Below are 18844 nucleotides of genomic sequence, written 5' to 3' on the forward strand. Positions count from 1 at the left end.
TATATGCTTGTAGTAGCACATCCATTTCTGTCGGGAAAAACGCAGACCTATTTTGGCTTGGTCCTGTTGCCATGGTGACTCGTAATTTCTTCACTCCATTGTTCAGGGCTTTTTATAGTCGCGTGGCACGCGCCTAACTCTGAGTCAAACAACTCAGAGTTGATTAAACCAACTCTTTTCAGCTGTTCTGAAACCGAAAACTCCGAGTTTTCCAACTCTGAGTAAGTCAACTCAGAGTTCAGGTCTGAACTCTGAGTTTGTTAAACCGCCTTCTTGAAATAGGCCCCCGGTCTGTGGATCCTGAGTTTGTGGGTCAACATCAAAAAGGGAGAAGAGCTTGATTTAGTTTGAATTGCTGCTGCTTTTGTGGCACTGTTTTATAGTTTCAAGCCTCAAGTGCGCGTGGCTTATTTAGTCTAATATAAAATTCGATCCAGTTGTTGCCACAGCCCTAAACACATGAGATTTGATCAGTTATTTCCTGCAAACACACCGAGTGGCAGCACTTCCACATGATATTTTCAGCTGTGCTGCAGTCTGTCAGATCAAACAGGAACAGAGAAGTGGAACTAAACCACAGACTTAGAGACAGAACTGAACACAGAGCGTTGAACAGGCTGCTTTCCATAGAGTTAAAGGAAAATTCTCATTAGACCTTCTCTAAATCACTGACAGGATTTCTAAAGCTAAATATAAATGTATTATAGAGATAGAAATAAATTTCGTAAGAGTGCTGAAGCCAGAGTTTTTCATGTTGGCTTTCAGTAGGAGGTGCAGGTTTAAATGTAACAAATACACAGTAAACCTCTGCTCTGTCCTGCTGCCACACATGAGGAAATGAACAGGGTCTGATTCTAAAGTGCAAAGCACACTTCATCAGGCAGCGCTGCATCATTTGACACGTGAAGTACACGTCAGACTTGTCAGCGGGGAGTGTTGATCCAGGAAGCAAATGGGACAAAACAACTTTCCTGATGCAAGGCAGTAGTTTCCAGACACATCTGTGTGGCTAGACACCGGTGGTGGTTACCCATAAGGCTACATCCACACTAAGCTGGACAAATAGTGTTTACCTGTGAAGTGATGTTGTCTCCACCCAGTGCTTCTTTGCTGTCAGCAGTGCGACAGACTTGGGCAGGTTAAACCTAGACTTTCTTGCTAAACACATCGTTTCTGCTCTCAGATGACAGAACCACCATAAAGCACAATGGATTTGACTACAGGACATACATGCTCACGTCACCTGCTCTCCAGACGTGCACAGCTGCAGTGAGGCAGTGATCCAGTCAGTTTTAGGAGTGAACATTCGTGTAAACCTAGACCAGTTCATGGTCACAAACACAGACTTTAGGTCCTGACTGTATCCGACCAGGTTTTGTGACAGCATTTTCCAGAAGTCAGTGTATCCTGTGTGTTTGTGTGTGTGTGTGCGCTTGCAGACGAAGGTGGGTCACTTTGCATCGCAGTTTCTGGGCTACCAGCAGCATGACAGTCAGGAGCTGCTCTCCTTCCTGCTGGACGGGCTGCACGAGGATCTCAACAGAGTCAAAAACAAGGAGTACATTGAACTACGGGACGCTGACGGACGACCAGACCAGGTAAGCTGCTCCGACCGCACCTGACTTTGGTCACTTAAAGATGTTCCTAGTTTCTACAGTAACTTCTGAGGTTGTAAAGCTTCAAATAAATGTAAATGCTTGATTTTGTCCTTCCCATCGCACAGGAAGTGGCGGAGGAGGCGTGGCGTAATCATCGCCGGCGGAATGACTCTGTGATCATCGACACATTTCACGGACTCTTCAAGTCCACGCTCGTCTGTCCTGAGTGCCACAAGGTCTCGGTGACCTTTGACCCCTTCTGCTACCTGAGCGTCCCACTTCCTGTTAGCAAAGAACGCATCATGGAAGTCTTCTTCGTCTCTCTGGATCCCTGTGCCAAACCTGTCCAGGTAACTGTTCGCAGCAGACACGAATGCTTTCTTCTGCAGTTCAACTGTGATTGATGCAGCATGTGTGTTTGTTGTCAGGACAGGATCAGGGAAAATTAGAATGTTAGTACAGCTGTGACTAATCTAAATGTTTTGTTGTGTGTGTTTGTTCCCACAGCATCGTGTTGTTGTTCCCAAGGCAGGAAAAGTGTCCGACCTCTGCTCTGCCCTGTCAGAGATGACCGACGTACCTCCTACCCAGGTCTGTGGTCGGATTCCACTGTGAAATGTACAGCTGCAGTGATGAGTCGATTAGACAGGAAGTTAATTAGCAACTATTTAGATGTTTGATTAATCGTCAAAATGTGGAGGTTTTGCTTCTGAGTAACAAGAACCTTGAAGTCTAGGAAACTTTGGGCATTTTCTACTGAAACTAATCAAAGAAAATAATCCTCTGTTGTAGTAAAATGTTAGTAGCCTGGCCTATAAAGTGAAAAATTCTTATCATGGTTTTGTCTTGTGTTGTCCAACCAACACACACCACGGCATTCACTTCACTGTGGTCTAACAAAGAGCAGCAGCAGACGAACCGCAGAAGAACCCAGAAATTTAGCTTGAAAGTTGCAGGTCAACTTTCTGTCAGTTCAATTCAGCCCTAATTAACATAGACCCATCAAGCTGTTCAAGTCACAGCAGCTAGGTGTGACTGTGGGGAAACCAGCTTGGATTTTAGACTCCTTCACGGCACAGCCTGCTCTCTGTGGCTTTCTCCTCGACAAACCCTGATTCTGAGCCCACACTGAACATAATGGTGAGCTCCGACAGCGTGAGGGTCAGAGCAGGAAGGCTAACCTCGTCACTGTGTGTTTCAGATGGTGGTAGCCGACGTGTTCAACCACCGTTTCTATAAGGTCTACAGCGCTGATGAATCTCTGAGCTGCATACTGGACCGGGACGACATCTTTGTGTAAGAAAAGTCCTTTTGATGCCATGAGGCCCGGCCGAGGAGCCCCCATGCCATGCAACAGCATGTAATGAGCTCATTGTGTAATGTGCTCGTTGTGTGTTCAGGTACGAGCTGAGCGCACCCGAGGAGCAGCAGGAGGAGCATGTCCTGCTGGCACTCTACCTGCGGGAGCGCTCTCACTACAGGGACTACGGCTCGGGCAGCAGCTCGTACAGCACGACGCTTTTTGGACACCCGCTCCTGCTTGGTGTGCCGCGCAGCAGCTGCAGTCAGGAGGCGCTCTACACCCTGTTCCTGCAGAGACTGGCGTGAGCAGAACACACACATGCATCCTGGAGACCCACCACTGCTCAACCTAATGCTAACCTTAAACCAACTCTAACACTTAGTGGTTTACATGACAGACGATGTGATAAGCATAAAGATCATGATGCTTTTAAACGTATTACAGTATATAAACCTGTTCAACGTATAACGGATGCCTTTCCCTTTTACTTGTCCCTCTGACAAAACAAGAGCAGCTCAGACTGTGAATCAATATGTTCATCATTATAAAAACAAGATGACAACAGCTTTAAATGATTAAATAGGTACCAGTGTGCAGTTTGTGTGCTTGAAACTGGTTTAGAGTTAACCCTCTGTGTGTACGAGAGCAGACGCTACGTGCGACTTCCTGACCCCTCTGAGGAGCTGGAGGAAGAGGAGGAGGAGGAGGAGGAAGATGATGAGGAAGAGGAGCTACACAAAACTCAGATCAATGGCATCAGTGATGGTATTGTCTCCTCTTGCAGCAGCAGCTCAACTTATCACATTGAAATCAGCATTATAGTGTTTTACTCAACAGACTGTGTCATCAGGAGGCTCAGCGGGTTGAAAGGCACAGAAAGTGACAGTAAACGGTTTAGATTTGAAACTCAAACCTACACATACGTCTCTGGAGGCTCAGTGTTTGTACGTTTCGCTTCTCTAACTGGTTCTGTTATTTCTCAGGTGAGGAGCAGGAGGATGAGGACAAAGCTGACCCCTCTCAGACAGAACCCTGCTGTTGGGATGCCACAGCAAACAGCCTATCAGATGGCACCGCTCCCTCAGAGCCCCACCCCAATCACAACCACGCACAGACATCACTGGAGCCAGACAACTCTTTTACCAGTAACGGGTCGCAGAACGAGGCCAAGCCCCTGTGCAGCGGCAACGCTGCCAACACCAGCAGCACTGATAACATGGATCCCTGTGGGGACTCGAGCAGGACCACCGAGACAGATGCCAGCACAGACCCCCCAGCAGAACAGCTGCAGCAGCCCCGCAAGACCACAGAAGAAGAAAAAGAAGAAGACAAGCAGGAGGAGGCATGCTCTCCCAGCCCGCCAGCCAATGAGCAGCCAGCCAAGAGGAGGGTGTGTCGCAAGAGGAGGAAGAGTCTGTTCACTATTCAGGCGGTCAACTCCAACGGGATGACTGAGAGAGTGATGGGAGAGGGAGGGAGCGCCGTGTCCTTCAGCTGTGAGTCCACACACACACACACACACACACACACACTTGTTTTTGTCACTTACCAGGTCCCTACATAGACTTTTCATTTCCTGGAGACTTACCCCAACACTTAACCAAAGCTGACACTTGATCTTACCGTACCATAAAACTTGACAAACTACATTGTGGGGACCAGTCTCAGGTCCCCGCTAAGATAGTAACTCATGGATTTCGGGCTGCACAAGTATAGGAAAACAAGGCCACACACGTGTGCTGTATTTAAAATGTATTGATCTAAATGTTTATGTCCTTCACATGCACTGAGCCCAGTCATGTTTGTGTCTGCAGCTCAGCAGTACGTGGCCATTGACTGGGACCCTGAGATGAAGAAGAGATTCTACAACGAAAATGAGGCCGAGGTCAGTGGTTTTGTTTACAGACTACTTAAAGGTTTACTTTTGCTTCTTTTGCACACCCTGTGCCGTGTTTCTCACTTGTACTGAATTTAAACAGTCATTGGAACTGCATTTAGTCCAGATAACGGATGTTCTGGGCTTTAAAGTAGCACCACCTCACCTCACTTAGAAATATTAAAGAAAGATGGTTAGTTGAATCTGAGCTGAGTCGGCCGTGTGGGTATGAATTGGTCACAGGGGCCATCTCAACAGAATGAACGATACACGTTTAGAAGTGTGCTGCTAACATTACTTTTTATGAAAGTCGCTGCCACGAGCAGCACCTGGGTTTGGGTTTGCACTCGCCACACAACTCCCTGATTGGACTAGTTTTGAAAATAACTTCAGTAGTGAGACATGTCTGTTGACATGTTCTGTCATTTATCAGATGTAATGGAAACTCAACATGTCGGTTATGTGAGCCACCTGCTGTACATGTTCCCCTCTCCATTCTCCTCCTGTGCAGAAGTATGTGAAAGATGCTAGTATGGAGGTTCCTCAGCAGCAGACCACGGTCCAGCTGCAGGAGTGTATCGAGCTGTTCACCACTGTGGAAACACTGGAGGAGGAGAACCCATGGTAGGTAACACACGCACACTCTCCTAGTGATGACCGGGTGAGGAAGGTGTACGATGATGTGTGTGCGTTTGCAGGTACTGTCCGGTGTGTAAGAAGCACCAGCTGGCCACTAAGAAGCTGGACCTCTGGTCTCTGCCCGAGGTTCTCATCATCCACCTCAAGAGGTTCTCGTACATCAAGTTCACCAGAGAGAAACTCGACAGCATCGTGGAGTTTCCCCTCAGGTACACACCAGCACTCGGTGACACAATGCAGTCATCTCACTCTAACCCAAACCTGGTTTTAACCTGAACCCCACCACCAGGTCTGAACCCTCAAACCACCCTATGTGAGGGTGGGGACCAGAAAACGTCCTCATAATACTGGTGTCGAACAAAAATGTGTCCACATAATGTGATAAAGATGTGCACGCATATTTGTGGACATACCGACACTATTGGTTCAGCTCAGTTAGTCCCTCTGTCCCTCTCACAGAGACCTGGACTTCTCTGGCTTCCTCCTGAGGAAACACCTGTCTGACGGGGAGCCTCCGAGCTGCTATGACCTCATCGCTGTCTCTAATCATTACGGAGGACTCCGAGACGGACACTGTAAGGCCCTGTGGGTTGTGGGTGCTTGTATTCGTCAGCAGAGGTGATGTTGAATGAAACAGGTCAACATGTTCAGGTTTTCTGTGCATGTTCCTACAGACACCAGCTACGCGAGGAACAAGGATAACGGCCAATGGTATTACTTTGACGACAGCAAGGTGACCTACGCCCAAGAGGACCAGATTGTGGTCAGTATCTCTCACATACACACACAGGACTTTGTGGTGACATAGTGCATCCCTAGCCTAAGTCTAAGCTGGACCGTAAAACCAAGCAAGCATCAGCTCCTCACATTAAAGAAGGTGGAACCAGAACATGTCGGTGACTGTTGCTTCTAAATAGCTGAGGTTCATTTTCTACCAGTGAACTGACTCATGGCTGCAGCTCTAGGTCACTGAATGGCTTCATGAGGACGACACAGTGGGACAGACACAGTGGGGGGGATCTGGTCTGGAGGAGGAGCTTTCCTCCTCCGACAGAGGAGACCTGACGCTGCTCTGTGGACTTGGCAGCTTGGTAATTAACATAGCAGACGGACAGTCTAAAAAGAAATAAACTATAGCACTGAAAGAATTTGCAACTCAACAGAAAATTAATCGGCACCTATTTGATAAATTGGTCATTTTTAACACAGACGCTGAAACAGCAGGTGCAACTACTTTGTGACTGATTGATGGTGACCTGAACGTGTCTGGACAAAATGAAATGGTTGACAACGTCACCTCTGACCCTGAGAAGCTGATGGAAATGCTCAGTAGTCTGGCATGTTATTGATTATATAATGGAGACAAGGACTGACAGAGGAGCAGTTTGCTGCGGCTGAACAGTGACATACTGAAATGTCTTCTCTCTGCAGACCAACGCTGCCTACGTCCTGTTCTACCACCGACAGGACCAGATCAGAAAACCCACACTGCCTGCCCCCAGTGACATCACTTCCTGCACAGATGACGATGCCGAGCTGGGCGCCTCATCCTATGTCACCATGGAAACAGACTAAATGCCACCCCTAGCCTAAGTTTGGTTTACTTTAGGGTCATCTGGTAACAGCAGGCCTGTCTGCCTCCTCTTTTATTAGGCTGTTGCTTCTTCCCAGCGACATTTGTACTTTTTGGTTTATTTTCCCTGAGTCACTGAAACCAACCACGCACATCTGTAAGCTGCACCTCACATCTCAAAACCTCTGCTGGTAAAATCCATTTTCTCTGATTGGCATAGACAAAACAACTGTGCTCAGTGTTCATCTGCTTTAGTCCACGCTGACAAATGAACCTGCTCTTTACTGGGGGATGAAAGTGTATTAAGTCGATTATGAAGCCTGGAGCGTGTCACTGAATATTTACTGACCAAGTTCACAGAAGCCGGTATCATTTCTTCCCCATTCGTAATTTAATGCTGTGCCTGAATGGTCAACTAATAACTGAATTTTAAAATATAACCACATTCATTTGAAAAGGCTTTTCCATCAGTGAAACAGATTCAGCTTCAGTCAAAACCCAACAGGATATTTACCAACTGTAGTTTAGTGATTATCCACTGAGACGCAGTCTGTGCCAACTCATCTGTTTTAGTTTGAATTTCACTGTTGCTTTGTTTCACAGATGTTTCCTTGAATGACACTTTAGGCAGATCGACAACTTGAACACATCAGTGTGGAGAGAAGCAGGTTCATTTAACGTTTGTGTTTAGATTTAAGGGAACACAAAACTGTCAAATGTGTGTAAAAGAAAATCCACATCTAAAATCATTTTTACAATTAAGAATCAAGTGGAATTTTGTGGTTCTATTTTAAAATGAAATTATGAATTAAAAGACTAAAAGCTGTCAAATATATAAGATAAAAGACATTAAGTTGTACAGCACAAATTGATCGGGTTATCGATTAGTCCAAATTAAACCCGGTCAAACCCTGTAAGTGTTCAGTGGCACCGTCCAGGCTGCAGTTCTTCATGTGCCACAAAAATGCCTGTAGTTTTCGCCATAAAACTATTTTAAATCCAGCTTCTCAAACACCGACACTGAATTTTCCAAAAGTAAAAACCGTTTAACTTCAGCTATTCTACTGGCCGTCAACAGGCTGGAGACACTTTTCGGTTTTAAATGAAAGATCAGCTGCTGTGATGGTTCATTGTCCAACCCAGACTCATTAAGGTGACGGGGGAACGGCAGCAGGGAGTCGTGGGTAATCAGGAGGAGAGAATTTAGTACTGACCGAAGCTGCCAGGATGAGAAATGAGTCTTTGTATATTTTGGTTGTTCTCTGCTGGTATTTATTTTTTTTAACAATTATTTCAGCTGTCACAGGACTACAGGCCTTTCTTAAATGATTTTATTGATCGACTGGTGCAGGACATTGAGATGATTATTTTTCATATTTATATATAAAATTTGTATTTAGGCATAAGATTATCCAGCAGATTGACAGGTGAGCTCGTCTCCATTCTGTGCAGAGAGACAGACGCAGGCCCAGTTTTCTCTCTGCACTCGGTGACCTTTAAACCAGCTCAGTGTACAGTATTTTTGTATTTTAAGAAAAGCATTATCATTCCCAGGTGGAGCTGGAGGGGGAACTTGGGTGGTTTCTTTCTTTAGTCTTCCTGTCAAATATCAGATGAAAATATTTTATTGTACTTTCAATCTTTTGATATGAATAAAAGGATGATAACTGCCACAACGAGACGACTGAGTCTTTACATTTCTGGCTCATTACTTTGACATTTTCTGTCACATTCTTTCTAAACCCGATGTTTGTCACTTTTGTGGTTATTCATTTTACAAGGATGCAGCCGGTGATTTAGTTTGTATTTTGCACAAATCCCATCCAGAGGCTCCAAAGGCTAAAAATGGTCTCTGCTCTGGTTATACTACTCAGATAGCTGCTCAATAATCTAATCCTTTGTGTCAAGTACGAGGTCAACAGTAGAAACACAGCATCTTACAGTCATTGACACTATATTCCAGCTTTGATTCTGTTTTCCTGCTTCAGCTGGTTATGTAACTGCAGAGATCTGACAAAGTGGGGATGTCACTAAAAGGACAGAAACCAACTCTTTATCGCACTGATCTAAGCCACTTAATTTACAAGCAAACATCTTAAGATCTCAGTAGGTTTAGTTATAGCAGCTATGGACTCCATCTCCCAGAGTACCCTGCTGCACTCCCTTCAGTCCTGTTAGCCAAGTTTTCAAGTCAAAATTCAAGTTAAACTTTGTTTTCTTCCACCTCGTGCACACGTTAGCCTGTGCAAATAATCCCCGTCACCACAAACACAGCTTCAGTGTGCTTACCGAGTTTCATGAATCAAGCAGCTGCTTATGACCAAGTGATAGACGAGAGCAGTCCAGGCAGTTGTAACGACACTTTATTTAAGTCACTGACTTCAAGTGGCTCTGGGTAACTGCATCAGATGGACGACCTCAGCGGAGAAAAGCACGGTGCATGCAAAATGTCCTGCAGAATGAAAACATAATGTCAGCTGTCACTTAAAGCTCCTCGGACTGCTGCGTCCCAGTCGTCTTCAAACGCTGCTTCTGTTTCCTGAGAGGATTCAGCACCACAGCCGGTGCAGAATGTGCTGAGCTACTGGGAAATGTCCTGGAGCTGGGTAGATGTGAAAGTTCATCTCGAACCTTCAGAGCAGTAAGAAAGACGGATTCTGGGTTCTGGAACACTGGACACAAACTATTTGACCTGATGAAAACTATACACATGTGAGACCTGAGCCACAACTTCATTAGCTAATGAGGAGCATAAGACTGACTGGAAAGCTCATGTTTTTCTGTCCAAATGTTTAAAGCTTCCCTTCATTTGGCAGAGTCCAGAACATTTTTACAAAATATCTATGTATCAACTAAACTCACCCTTATGTGCACAACACAATGTGTAGTCAGTTATCAATACAAGTCATAAGTGAACAACACCATGTTGCATCTCCACTGACAGTCTAACAGCTCAGGAGCAAAGCTGAAATATGGCACCAAGAACTATACTACCCACTAGGGCTGTACCCGACTAGTGACTTTGTCAGTCACTATACAGTATATCTACACAGCGCATGTTGTTACTGTGCATTTGATGTGCACCAGCTCGCACTAATCATAATTATAGTCCACTATAAAGTTTCCCCTGCACATTTTTGTGAGCTTCCTAGTCCCGTTCGGATGGATGCATGTCGCAGAAACAGTCAGTAAACAGCTGCGTGCTGCGGGCAAACTAGCCAGACGCACATAACATTATGCAAAATCCGCCACATTGTGGCGACAGTCTGTTCTTGTAAACGTAGACCATGATGCTTGAAAACACTTCTAATAAAGTACAAATCTCACCTTTATGCGGCTCGTCCTACTGGGTTTGTTGTCTTTTTCTCCTCATTCTGCAGTTTACTAAACAGATCCGACCTTAATGTACATCCATGTGTCAGTCAGTGGCACAGCTGTGGGTATTTGTAGCATTCAGCAAACTGCTGCTTGGCACCAAAATGAGGAGAAGAAGATGACAAACTACCGGCTGGGGCTGCCTTCCATTGTAATGCACACTGGCTGACAAAAAATTAAATGATATAATAAAAACAGAGGCTGGACTAGCAGAACGTCAGTCAACTGACAGGTCTCTCGACTCTGAGGGCAGCTCTACTCTCCACAGCACCGTGTACACTGTATTTGTTGTTCCACAACAACAAAAGACACTTCAGATGCAGCTTACTTCTAGAATGTGTATTCTGTGTTCCAGAACATTCAGAACCATCATAGAACCTGCGTGTCCCATGTTCTAGAACCTTCAGCACAGAGACCAGAATTCTGGAGCCTTCCACAGATGTTCTAGAACACAGCGGACCTGATGTCCTGGCTGAACAAGGATCCAAAGTTGAGGTCCCTGGACATCAGCTCATCCTCCACATTTGCCAGCGCCCACTTGTGCTCCATGATCTCCAGTGCCTCCCACTCACTCTGAAACAAAACAAATAAACAAGCAAACAAACAGAGGTTAAGCCACAGCAGTAAACATGTAGATTTTAATCACACAGTATCTATGGAGTCTTGTTAAACCCACTCATGAGCTCTGTCTGATTTATCTTGAGACTGAAACTGAATGTTTCAGTGTGAACAACAACCTTATGACCATAACAATATTCTCCACTTCACTTTCAAAACACCAAAAAACTGAGATCACACTTCTGCTGTGTTAGCTTCTCACCTTGAACGCCTTGTTGGGGTCAGGGGGCATCGCCAAGGCAGCACCCATCATCTGGTCCTGCATGACCCGTGACTGGTCAGCAGCTAAGAGACAAGACTTTTAATCAGCGAAATTAAACCATCTGAATTTCATGACTGAACTAATGTGATGTAAAACAACCTGTTCAGAAGCTACACAGCACTGAAAGGGTTTGAAATTTAACTGCTCAGCTGTGTCTCCCGAAACCTGGTGTCATTGCTAACATTTTTATGGCTAAAGGTTTTAGTCATTCACAAGGTTCCAAAGCCCACGGTGTTTCCCTGACCATGTGTCCGTGTCAGTGATGGCGACAAGCAGGTGACAAACAAGGAGCCTCGTTCTTGGCCATTTTACTTTGTCTCTTGAATTTATTTGTACAGTAAATACCATCAAAATAAAAGTAATTACACAAGAGTCCAACAGACACGTTGACAGGATGATTTCATGGGCCGATTCATGCTGATAAAGAAAATTCAGCATTTATAACGGCCACAGCCGTGATCACTAGCTAGATCAGGTCACGCTATAAGGAAAGGATTTTGTACACTAAATCAAATAACAAGTTGGAAGTCATGGTGGTGACGCTGAAGTCACGGTACGTGGTGGAGTTCATTCATAGCCTAACAGCTTTTGTATCTGGGCTTCAAACATCATAAAGCGGTTTTCAAGATTAACTTGCTGACCAAAACATGTAGGTGTCATATGTCATGTAGCTTTCATACAGTCTAAATTGTTAAAATGTTTTGATTTAGTGGGATATAAGACTGCTGTGTTTATGTATAAAGCCAGGAACAATTTATTACCTGGTGGAATTCAAAAACTATTTAATGAAAGGGAAGGGGGATACAATTTAAGGGGTCAGTTAAATTTAAAAAATCATGCTATACGTACAACCAAAAAAAGATTCTGTATTTCCATAAGTGGGGTAAAACTATGGAATAATTTAAGTGTGGACATAAAAAATAGTAATAGAATTGATGAGTTTAAACATAAATATAAAGGTATGTGTCAATCAAGATATATGCAAGAACAGGTTTAATGATTAATTAGATGGAACATTGTGGGTGTGGTGTATGAATGTTAAAACTTTGTAATAATTCTTTAGTATATTACTTGTGTGGTGTAGAAGAGAATTATTTATGTAGAGATACTGCTTGCAAACCAATGATGGTAAGATGATGTCATGGGGTAGGACTGGATAAGTCTGACTTCTTCCTACTCCATTCAAGCATGTACTAGGTATAAGCACATTGATATTGGATTAGCATTTGTTGGATATGTGTAAAATTATGTGTGTTGATATATCAACTGTCTTTATATGCTTGAAAGAATAAATAAATCAAATCAATCAAATCGTTTGTCATAGAGCCTATTTTCCACAATAATCCAAAACCCTATGGAAAAATTTTCATTGGCTTTTTGTCAAGGTAACCAGGGTGTTGCTAACTTCCGGGTTGGCCTACAAAAATCGGTCATCCCTACTCTAAGGGTGAGCAGGAAGCCATGGGCGGGGCCAGTGGGGGAAACACAAATGAGCATGTGCAGAACAAAAACACTGGTAATTTTGACTGAAATTCCTTTTTTCATGTACACACATTATGACACATCAACTCAGCATAAACATCTCGTATCCGGTCCAAAACTTCCACTAGTTCGATTTCTGTCATGCGTGTTACAAATAACCTATGACAGTGATTCCATATTTTCTACAGACCCATCAGAACCAAGAAAACTCACCGTTGTCCTGTCCCAGTATGAGGCTGTACATGCTCCTCAGTCCAAACACATTCAGGAAGTACCAGGACACTGAACTCACCCTGAAAACAAAATAAAAACTCTAGGGCTGGACCTGAACATTCAGATATTTGTTTCTTGGGTAGGTAATCGGTTTTCAATTTTAGCATCTGAATATTCAAAAAACACAGATATAATAACACTGCAAATTTCTGGTGTACAATAATAAATTTCAAGTGAAATTAAATGATATAATTTAGGAATAGAAATCTGGGTGTAGAATCTAACCAGACGTTCTGACCCGGTTGGTGGTGTTTTCACTACAACAGATGACTCTTTACATTGTTCATGGCCTAGTGATGCACTGAGGTGTTTTCAGTGTTCATGTGACTCTTACCAGGAAGCATCCAGCGAGAGCAGGTCTACCCCTCTTTGTAACATCGGTTTGAAGCGCAGAGTCAGAGGGAACGGCACCTTGGCTGCATCACAACAACAAGAACAACCATCAGTCAACAACAAGGGAAGAAAACAAACTGCTTCCTCTCAGGAGCAGAATTAGGCTCATTTTTTAAGAAACAGCTTAAAACCTTGTCAATGTGAAGCTACAAAGACACAGACAGAATCTTTTTATTAGATATCTATCAATGTCTACAACTTCAGTTTGTACTGCAGGATTTGTCTCGTCTTTCTGCAGCGTCGCAGTTTGTTGGCCATGTTAACATATCCAGGCGTCAACATGTGAGCATCTTCAATGACAAACGTTTCAGACATGAAGACGTATCACAGTACAAAACCTTCACCCGTTTAAATAGTGGGCCAATGGCGTAATTAATTAAAAAAAAGTAACAATTATAGAGTAAACAGTAAAAGGCAGTTTGACAGTTAATGCGTTACTCCAACAGATTTTATTGGTGAGAAAATGCACCGTGTATGACGGTGTCATAACTGACAGCTGAGAACTCACTTATGACGAACCCAGAGAAAGCCCAGTTGATCCATCCACCAATCAGAATCATGGGCAGGACATTGGTCAGGTTGCCCTTCATCATATCTGTCAACATGCTGGTGTCTACAACAAACACACAGTTACACACAGGTATGACATAAGAAGACCTGCACATGTTAGCCCACCTACACACAGCCCTACCTGTCATGGGATTCTTGGGGACGACCTTTCTCTTCACCTTCTTGAAGAAGCCAGTCTCTGTGTTGTTGAAGTAATGTTTCCTCATGGTGAACGACTGTAGTGGGGGAAAAAAATATCCAGTATGTGCTGCAGTAACTTGTGTGTAACACGTGGAGGACATTTTCAGGGATGTGTGCTACATGTGAAGGACTCTCAGGGTTAGGAGATATGACAGAAGAAGAGTGCCCTTATAAAGTGTTTCAAATAGTTTTAGAACTGCTGAAACAAAAATCTCTTCAGGGGCTCTGCAAGGGTCAATACTGGGGCCATTACTGTTTAATTTATATATACTGCCTTTGAGTCGACTTATAGCAAAACATACGCTATCATTCATATGTGGATGACACACAATTGTGTCTCTCTTTATCCCCTGATGAGACGGGTCCTATAAGCAACTTAGTAAACTGCATCACGCCTATCAAAAGCTGGATGTCAGACAACTTTCTTCAGTTAAGTGAAAAGAATTGAAATACTAGTTGTTGGTCCTCATAAACAGTGACAGATTATCTGTTCTTACAAAGTCAGTCAGTCACTGAAGTACAGGGAGCAAGTTAAGAACCTTGGAAGTATACTGAATGCTGATCTCAACTTTGATAAACGTCATCAGTAATCTAACCAGGGTGGCTTTTTATCATCTGATGAACATATCAAAAACCAGAGGTTTTTTGTTTCTAGCTGACTCTGAAAAGGTAGTCCATGTTTTCATTTCTAGTAGACTGGACTACTGTAAGGCCCTTTTTGCAAAACTACCAAAACAAATGACGTCTAGACTATAGCCCATTCAAACTGCCAGGGCCAGAATACTTACAGGAACCTGTAAATATGATCACATCTCCCAGTCCTTAAATCCCACCACTGGCTTCCTACAGGATTAATTATAAAAGCTTTTTGCTGTCTATATAGCAATGAATGTGTTGGCTCCTCAGTATATTAATGAACTGCTCAGTGTTTATAGTCCTTCTAGACTAGACTGAGTTACTTTCCATCACTGAAGTCAGGTTAAAATTCACATGAACATGACCAGGTGCGTTTACCTGTCGGGGAATGTATTTCCCATTCTCTCTGAGATGACGGCTGCGCAGGAGCACCTGGCTGTAAAGACGCACCAAAACAACCTTGGGTGAGTAACAGTGCCACTGCAATACTGACTGACTGCATCACCACACACACACTAATGTTCACTGAGAAGGTATACAGGTGTTTGCTTGTTGATTGTAATACTGTGAAGGAATGAAAATGGAAAATAGGCCCAACCTTGAAGGTCAAAAATACATTCACTAATCTGAAATACATTTACAGTCAGCTGGCGGTTGTATGCAGCTAACGATTAACCTGCTAATCATTCTACAGACAAATCAGTGTTTCCCATACACCATTTTATTCATGACGGGCCACCACAATATCAACACTGACCACCACATATTGATTTAAAATAGGTTAAATCTTATTTCAGTGTAGTGCATGTATTCTCTCAGTCCCTCCGTGCACCGCTCTATTTCTCTCTCACACACAACCACCATGATGTGAACAGCTCCTCCTCTCATGGTGATCAACTCTTCTAATATGGTATTAGCAAGCTAGTAAGGCTAGCTAAGCTAACATTAGAATACAGCTGTTGCCGAGCCCAGCATGCTATACATAGTATATACGGACTGCTCTGCAAGTGGATAAGGTTAATGCCAGTTCTTAAACTCTGACGCTGAATGTTTGCCCCCTAAGTCCAGTGGAATATTGAAAAACACATGGGAAAGCTGATCAGTCCGATCAATGTGATTAGTGATGCAACTGATTTGTTTCAAATATTTATTGGTTTTAACCAGTGCTGCTGAAGCAGAGGGCAGCAGCCAACGTGCTGTGGGAGAGCTAGTGCAGGAGAGACAAGTCAGATGAACAGCATTACTATATTTTTAACTTTAAAAAAAAAAGTGAAAGCATAGACCCGCCAATATAAAACGTCCTCTCACCTGTCAGAAACCTGCTCCAAGTCGACCTTCTTGTCGCTGTGGAGCAGCTGGGTGACATAGTGACGGATGATCCCGACGAAGAAAGTGATGAAGACAATAGGCAGGACCACCCACAGCCGAATACTGGAGTCCAATAAGAGCTCAGGGTCGGCCATCGCTCTGTGTTCAGCCAGCCAGCAGAAACACAGACGGTGAGACACTCTGAGAGAGGAAAAGAATTTAGGTTAGAAAGAATTCCAATTAACTTAATGAGAATTAACAAGATTACTTTAGCCTGAAACTGCAAATCACCCTGGATGTGTGAAGCCACACCAGAAGAACAGCATCTAAAAACAACACAACATTGTGCAAAGGAGCAGTTTTATGTTTTAAATGGAACATTTTGGGCCCATGTATTATCTGATGATTTGATTATTTGATTTAACCTGCAAATGAGAAGAGAGATAAATGGTGTGGAGTTTCATTTATTTTTAAGCTGTTGCAAGCATGAAATATGAACTAACAGTGAAGGTTAGCCTAGTTATTAATAATATGTAAAATAACTGTATTTCTTGTTTTCATAGAAGAGCAGGAAATCAAATACACAAGAAAACCAAAACCAAAAAACGATGCAGGTGCAGACTGTAACAGCTGCTCCCACTTCCACAGAGTAACAAAATGTAAAACTACCAGACATTTAATTGAATTTCATGGGAATTAGTGTTTGTGGCAGATTCCTAACTGTCAGTTCAGTGATCTCATTATGTGTAATATTCACACAGATGACCTTATTATTAATGTTAGGCTAATGTTTAAACTTTAAACGGCTACATTACTGGGCTCATTATTATTGGGGTGGGAGTTTTACCTTGCACTGTAGGCCTATGTAGCCTCTATGTAATGTCTCTGTGCAAAAATATGTATTTAATAACTTGCATATTTATTCACAAGACACTTCCTAAAAAATAATCCCCACACAGACACAATTATTCCCTGCTGCCTGTGTGGCCTCCTGCTCCTCTGATCAAGGTGAGGATAAGCAGTGCTGGGCTCATTTTGGTGATGTGATGATGGACTTAAAAATCAAAAACAGATCAGACACTGAAGCTGCTTCGAGGACGGATAGCCACTAGATGGCGCTGTATGACGTGAACATGTAGGCTACCGTGTGGAAAATACACACAATACAGACCACCTGTCATCACTGCTGAGCTGACAGTTACTATCTGCCATAAACACCGTTTCCCATGAGAATTCATAGAAATGTGTCGCGCACCCAGCGGCCACTGTCTGCGCACGCACACGGCAAAGTCAGAAATCCACAGAAAAACTGATTAAGACTTTCATTGCGTTTGGTTTTATCGTTTATTTGATTTCACGTTTTACTATGAAAACAGAAGAAACGTGCAGCAATGTTCCTTTTTTTTCACCTACAACAAACGAAATTCGTTTATCTGTTTTTCAGGTTAAGCCAAATAATGGAATGATAAGTTACACGCACTGGTGGTTGAATGGTTTGTTTGTGAAAATATGTATTTCGAATAAACCTGCCTCTTCTAAAAGACAGATTACAGCTACAGTGGTTTTTGTTGAAATAGGTCAACATCCTGCTAACTCTGTCTGGCTTTGACTCAAAGGAACATTAGCTATCGTTAACTTGTAATGAATAAACTGACCTGTTAAAAATAGCAACAGGCCCGAGGAGCAGCTAACGTTAACCAAGCCACAACCTCCGAACACATGTGAAGTTGCTGTCGTTAGCGTTAAGGGAACTGAGTGAAACTAAAATAACCCACAACTGACACCTGACCTTATTCATTCATCAGCAACCAGCTAATGTTAGCATTAGCCTCTGTTGGTTAAAGACGCTAGCCAGCTAAATTGCCAGTTACTTAGCTAGTTACTCACCTTTGAAGTATTTGATAGACTTTGATGCAGTGACACAGCTAAACATATTCAAAATGCTTCTTTAAAATGAACACAACTTACCACATTTAAGAACTTCGTGGATTTGCAACGCGACAAACAAGTTCCACAGTGTATAAACAGACGAAGAAGAAGCACTTCCTGTTCAAGCGGACGCTAAACTAAATAAAACGTATAACATTTAATATAGAAAATAAAATTAATGTAAAACAAACACAAGGTGCAAAAATATTAAATTAAAACATTACAAATACAGTTAAAAGTGGTGACTTAAAAATAAAAACATCATTATTTCATATCTGTTATCAAATCTCACCTCTGAAAACCTTGGCCTCTTTAAGGAGGTTAGATGGCTGACACCTCTTTACCTGATGAACAGACTGAACTGACTATAGACGGGGCTGATAGATAGATAGGTAAGTAGGTAGATAGGCAGATAGGTAGGTGTATTTTGCATTTGGATAGACAGGCCCCTCCTTGAACCGCCACCTGATTGTGGTGGAGGGGTTTGAGTACCCGAGTGATCCTAGGAGCTATGTTGTCGGGGGCTATATGTCCCTGGTAGAGTCTCCCAAGGCAAACAGGTCCTGGGTGACGGGTCAGACTAAGAGCGGGTTCAAAAGCCCTTTATGAATAGATTAAAATCAAGGACCGTGACGTCGCCCGGCATGGCACAGCCGGGGCCCCACCCTGGAGCCAGGCCAGGGGTTGGGGCTCGAATGCGAGCGCCTGGTGGCTGGGTCTCCCTTCACGGGGCCTGGCCGGGCTTAGCCTGAACGAGCGATGTGGGGACATCCCCCCGTGGGCCCACCACCTGGATCCGTAAGGGGCCGGTGCACAGTGGATTGGGTGG

At 43.5% G+C, this 18844-nt stretch overlaps 2 protein-coding genes across 3 annotated transcripts in view; one reads left to right on the top strand and one right to left on the bottom strand.

Moving 5' to 3' along the window:
* The window catches only part of usp11 (ubiquitin specific peptidase 11), a 16935-nt gene extending 8383 nt beyond the window's left edge, over positions 1–8552 (top strand). The window contains exons 9-21 of the mRNA XM_020618944.1: positions 1440–1598; positions 1724–1948; positions 2106–2189; positions 2800–2894; positions 2999–3202; positions 3551–3666; positions 3885–4397; positions 4716–4786; positions 5289–5401; positions 5476–5625; positions 5876–5991; positions 6091–6179; positions 6848–8552. Of these exons, the coding sequence (XP_020474600.1) occupies positions 1440–1598; positions 1724–1948; positions 2106–2189; positions 2800–2894; positions 2999–3202; positions 3551–3666; positions 3885–4397; positions 4716–4786; positions 5289–5401; positions 5476–5625; positions 5876–5991; positions 6091–6179; positions 6848–6991 (2079 nt within the window). The 3' untranslated portion in view covers positions 6992–8552. The remainder of the gene's footprint in view (positions 1–1439; positions 1599–1723; positions 1949–2105; positions 2190–2799; positions 2895–2998; positions 3203–3550; positions 3667–3884; positions 4398–4715; positions 4787–5288; positions 5402–5475; positions 5626–5875; positions 5992–6090; positions 6180–6847) is intronic.
* Positions 8553–10688: 2136 nt separating this feature from the next.
* Positions 10689–18152, bottom strand: LOC109970978 (ER membrane protein complex subunit 3). Of its 2 annotated transcripts, none has more exons than XM_020618945.1 (9): positions 18055–18152; positions 16087–16287; positions 15157–15214; positions 14084–14177; positions 13901–14005; positions 13334–13415; positions 12940–13019; positions 11185–11267; positions 10689–10937 (listed from the first exon to the last, which is right to left on the bottom strand). In XM_020618945.1, exons 2-9 carry the CDS (start codon positions 16239–16241, stop codon positions 10809–10811), a joined length of 786 nt encoding a protein of 261 aa, XP_020474601.1. In that variant the 5' UTR covers positions 16242–16287; positions 18055–18152; the 3' UTR covers positions 10689–10808. The 2 variants fall into 2 exon arrangements, with proteins under 2 accessions (XP_020474601.1, XP_020474602.1); XM_020618946.1 differs by lacking the exon at positions 18055–18152 and adding an exon at positions 17974–18020.
* Between the last annotated feature and the right edge of the window lie 692 nt (positions 18153–18844).

The sequence above is a fragment of the Monopterus albus genome, unplaced genomic scaffold, assembly GCF_001952655.1.
Source record: "Monopterus albus unplaced genomic scaffold, M_albus_1.0 scaffold212.1, whole genome shotgun sequence".
In the NCBI taxonomy this organism is placed as follows: Eukaryota; Metazoa; Chordata; class Actinopteri; order Synbranchiformes; family Synbranchidae; genus Monopterus; species Monopterus albus.

Coding starts and splice junctions, on each gene's coding strand:
- LOC109970978 (XM_020618945.1), bottom strand. CDS start 16,241: ATGGCCGACCCTGAGCTCTTATTGGACTCCAGTATTCGGCTGTGGGTG. Junction 14,178..15,156: donor GGAAATACATTCCCCGACAG/GTAAACGCACCT, acceptor CCCCCACTACAG/TCGTTCACCATGAGGAAACA. Junction 13,416..13,900: donor TTTCTCTGGGTTCGTCATAA/GTGAGTTCTCAG, acceptor GTTGTGATGCAG/CCAAGGTGCCGTTCCCTCTG.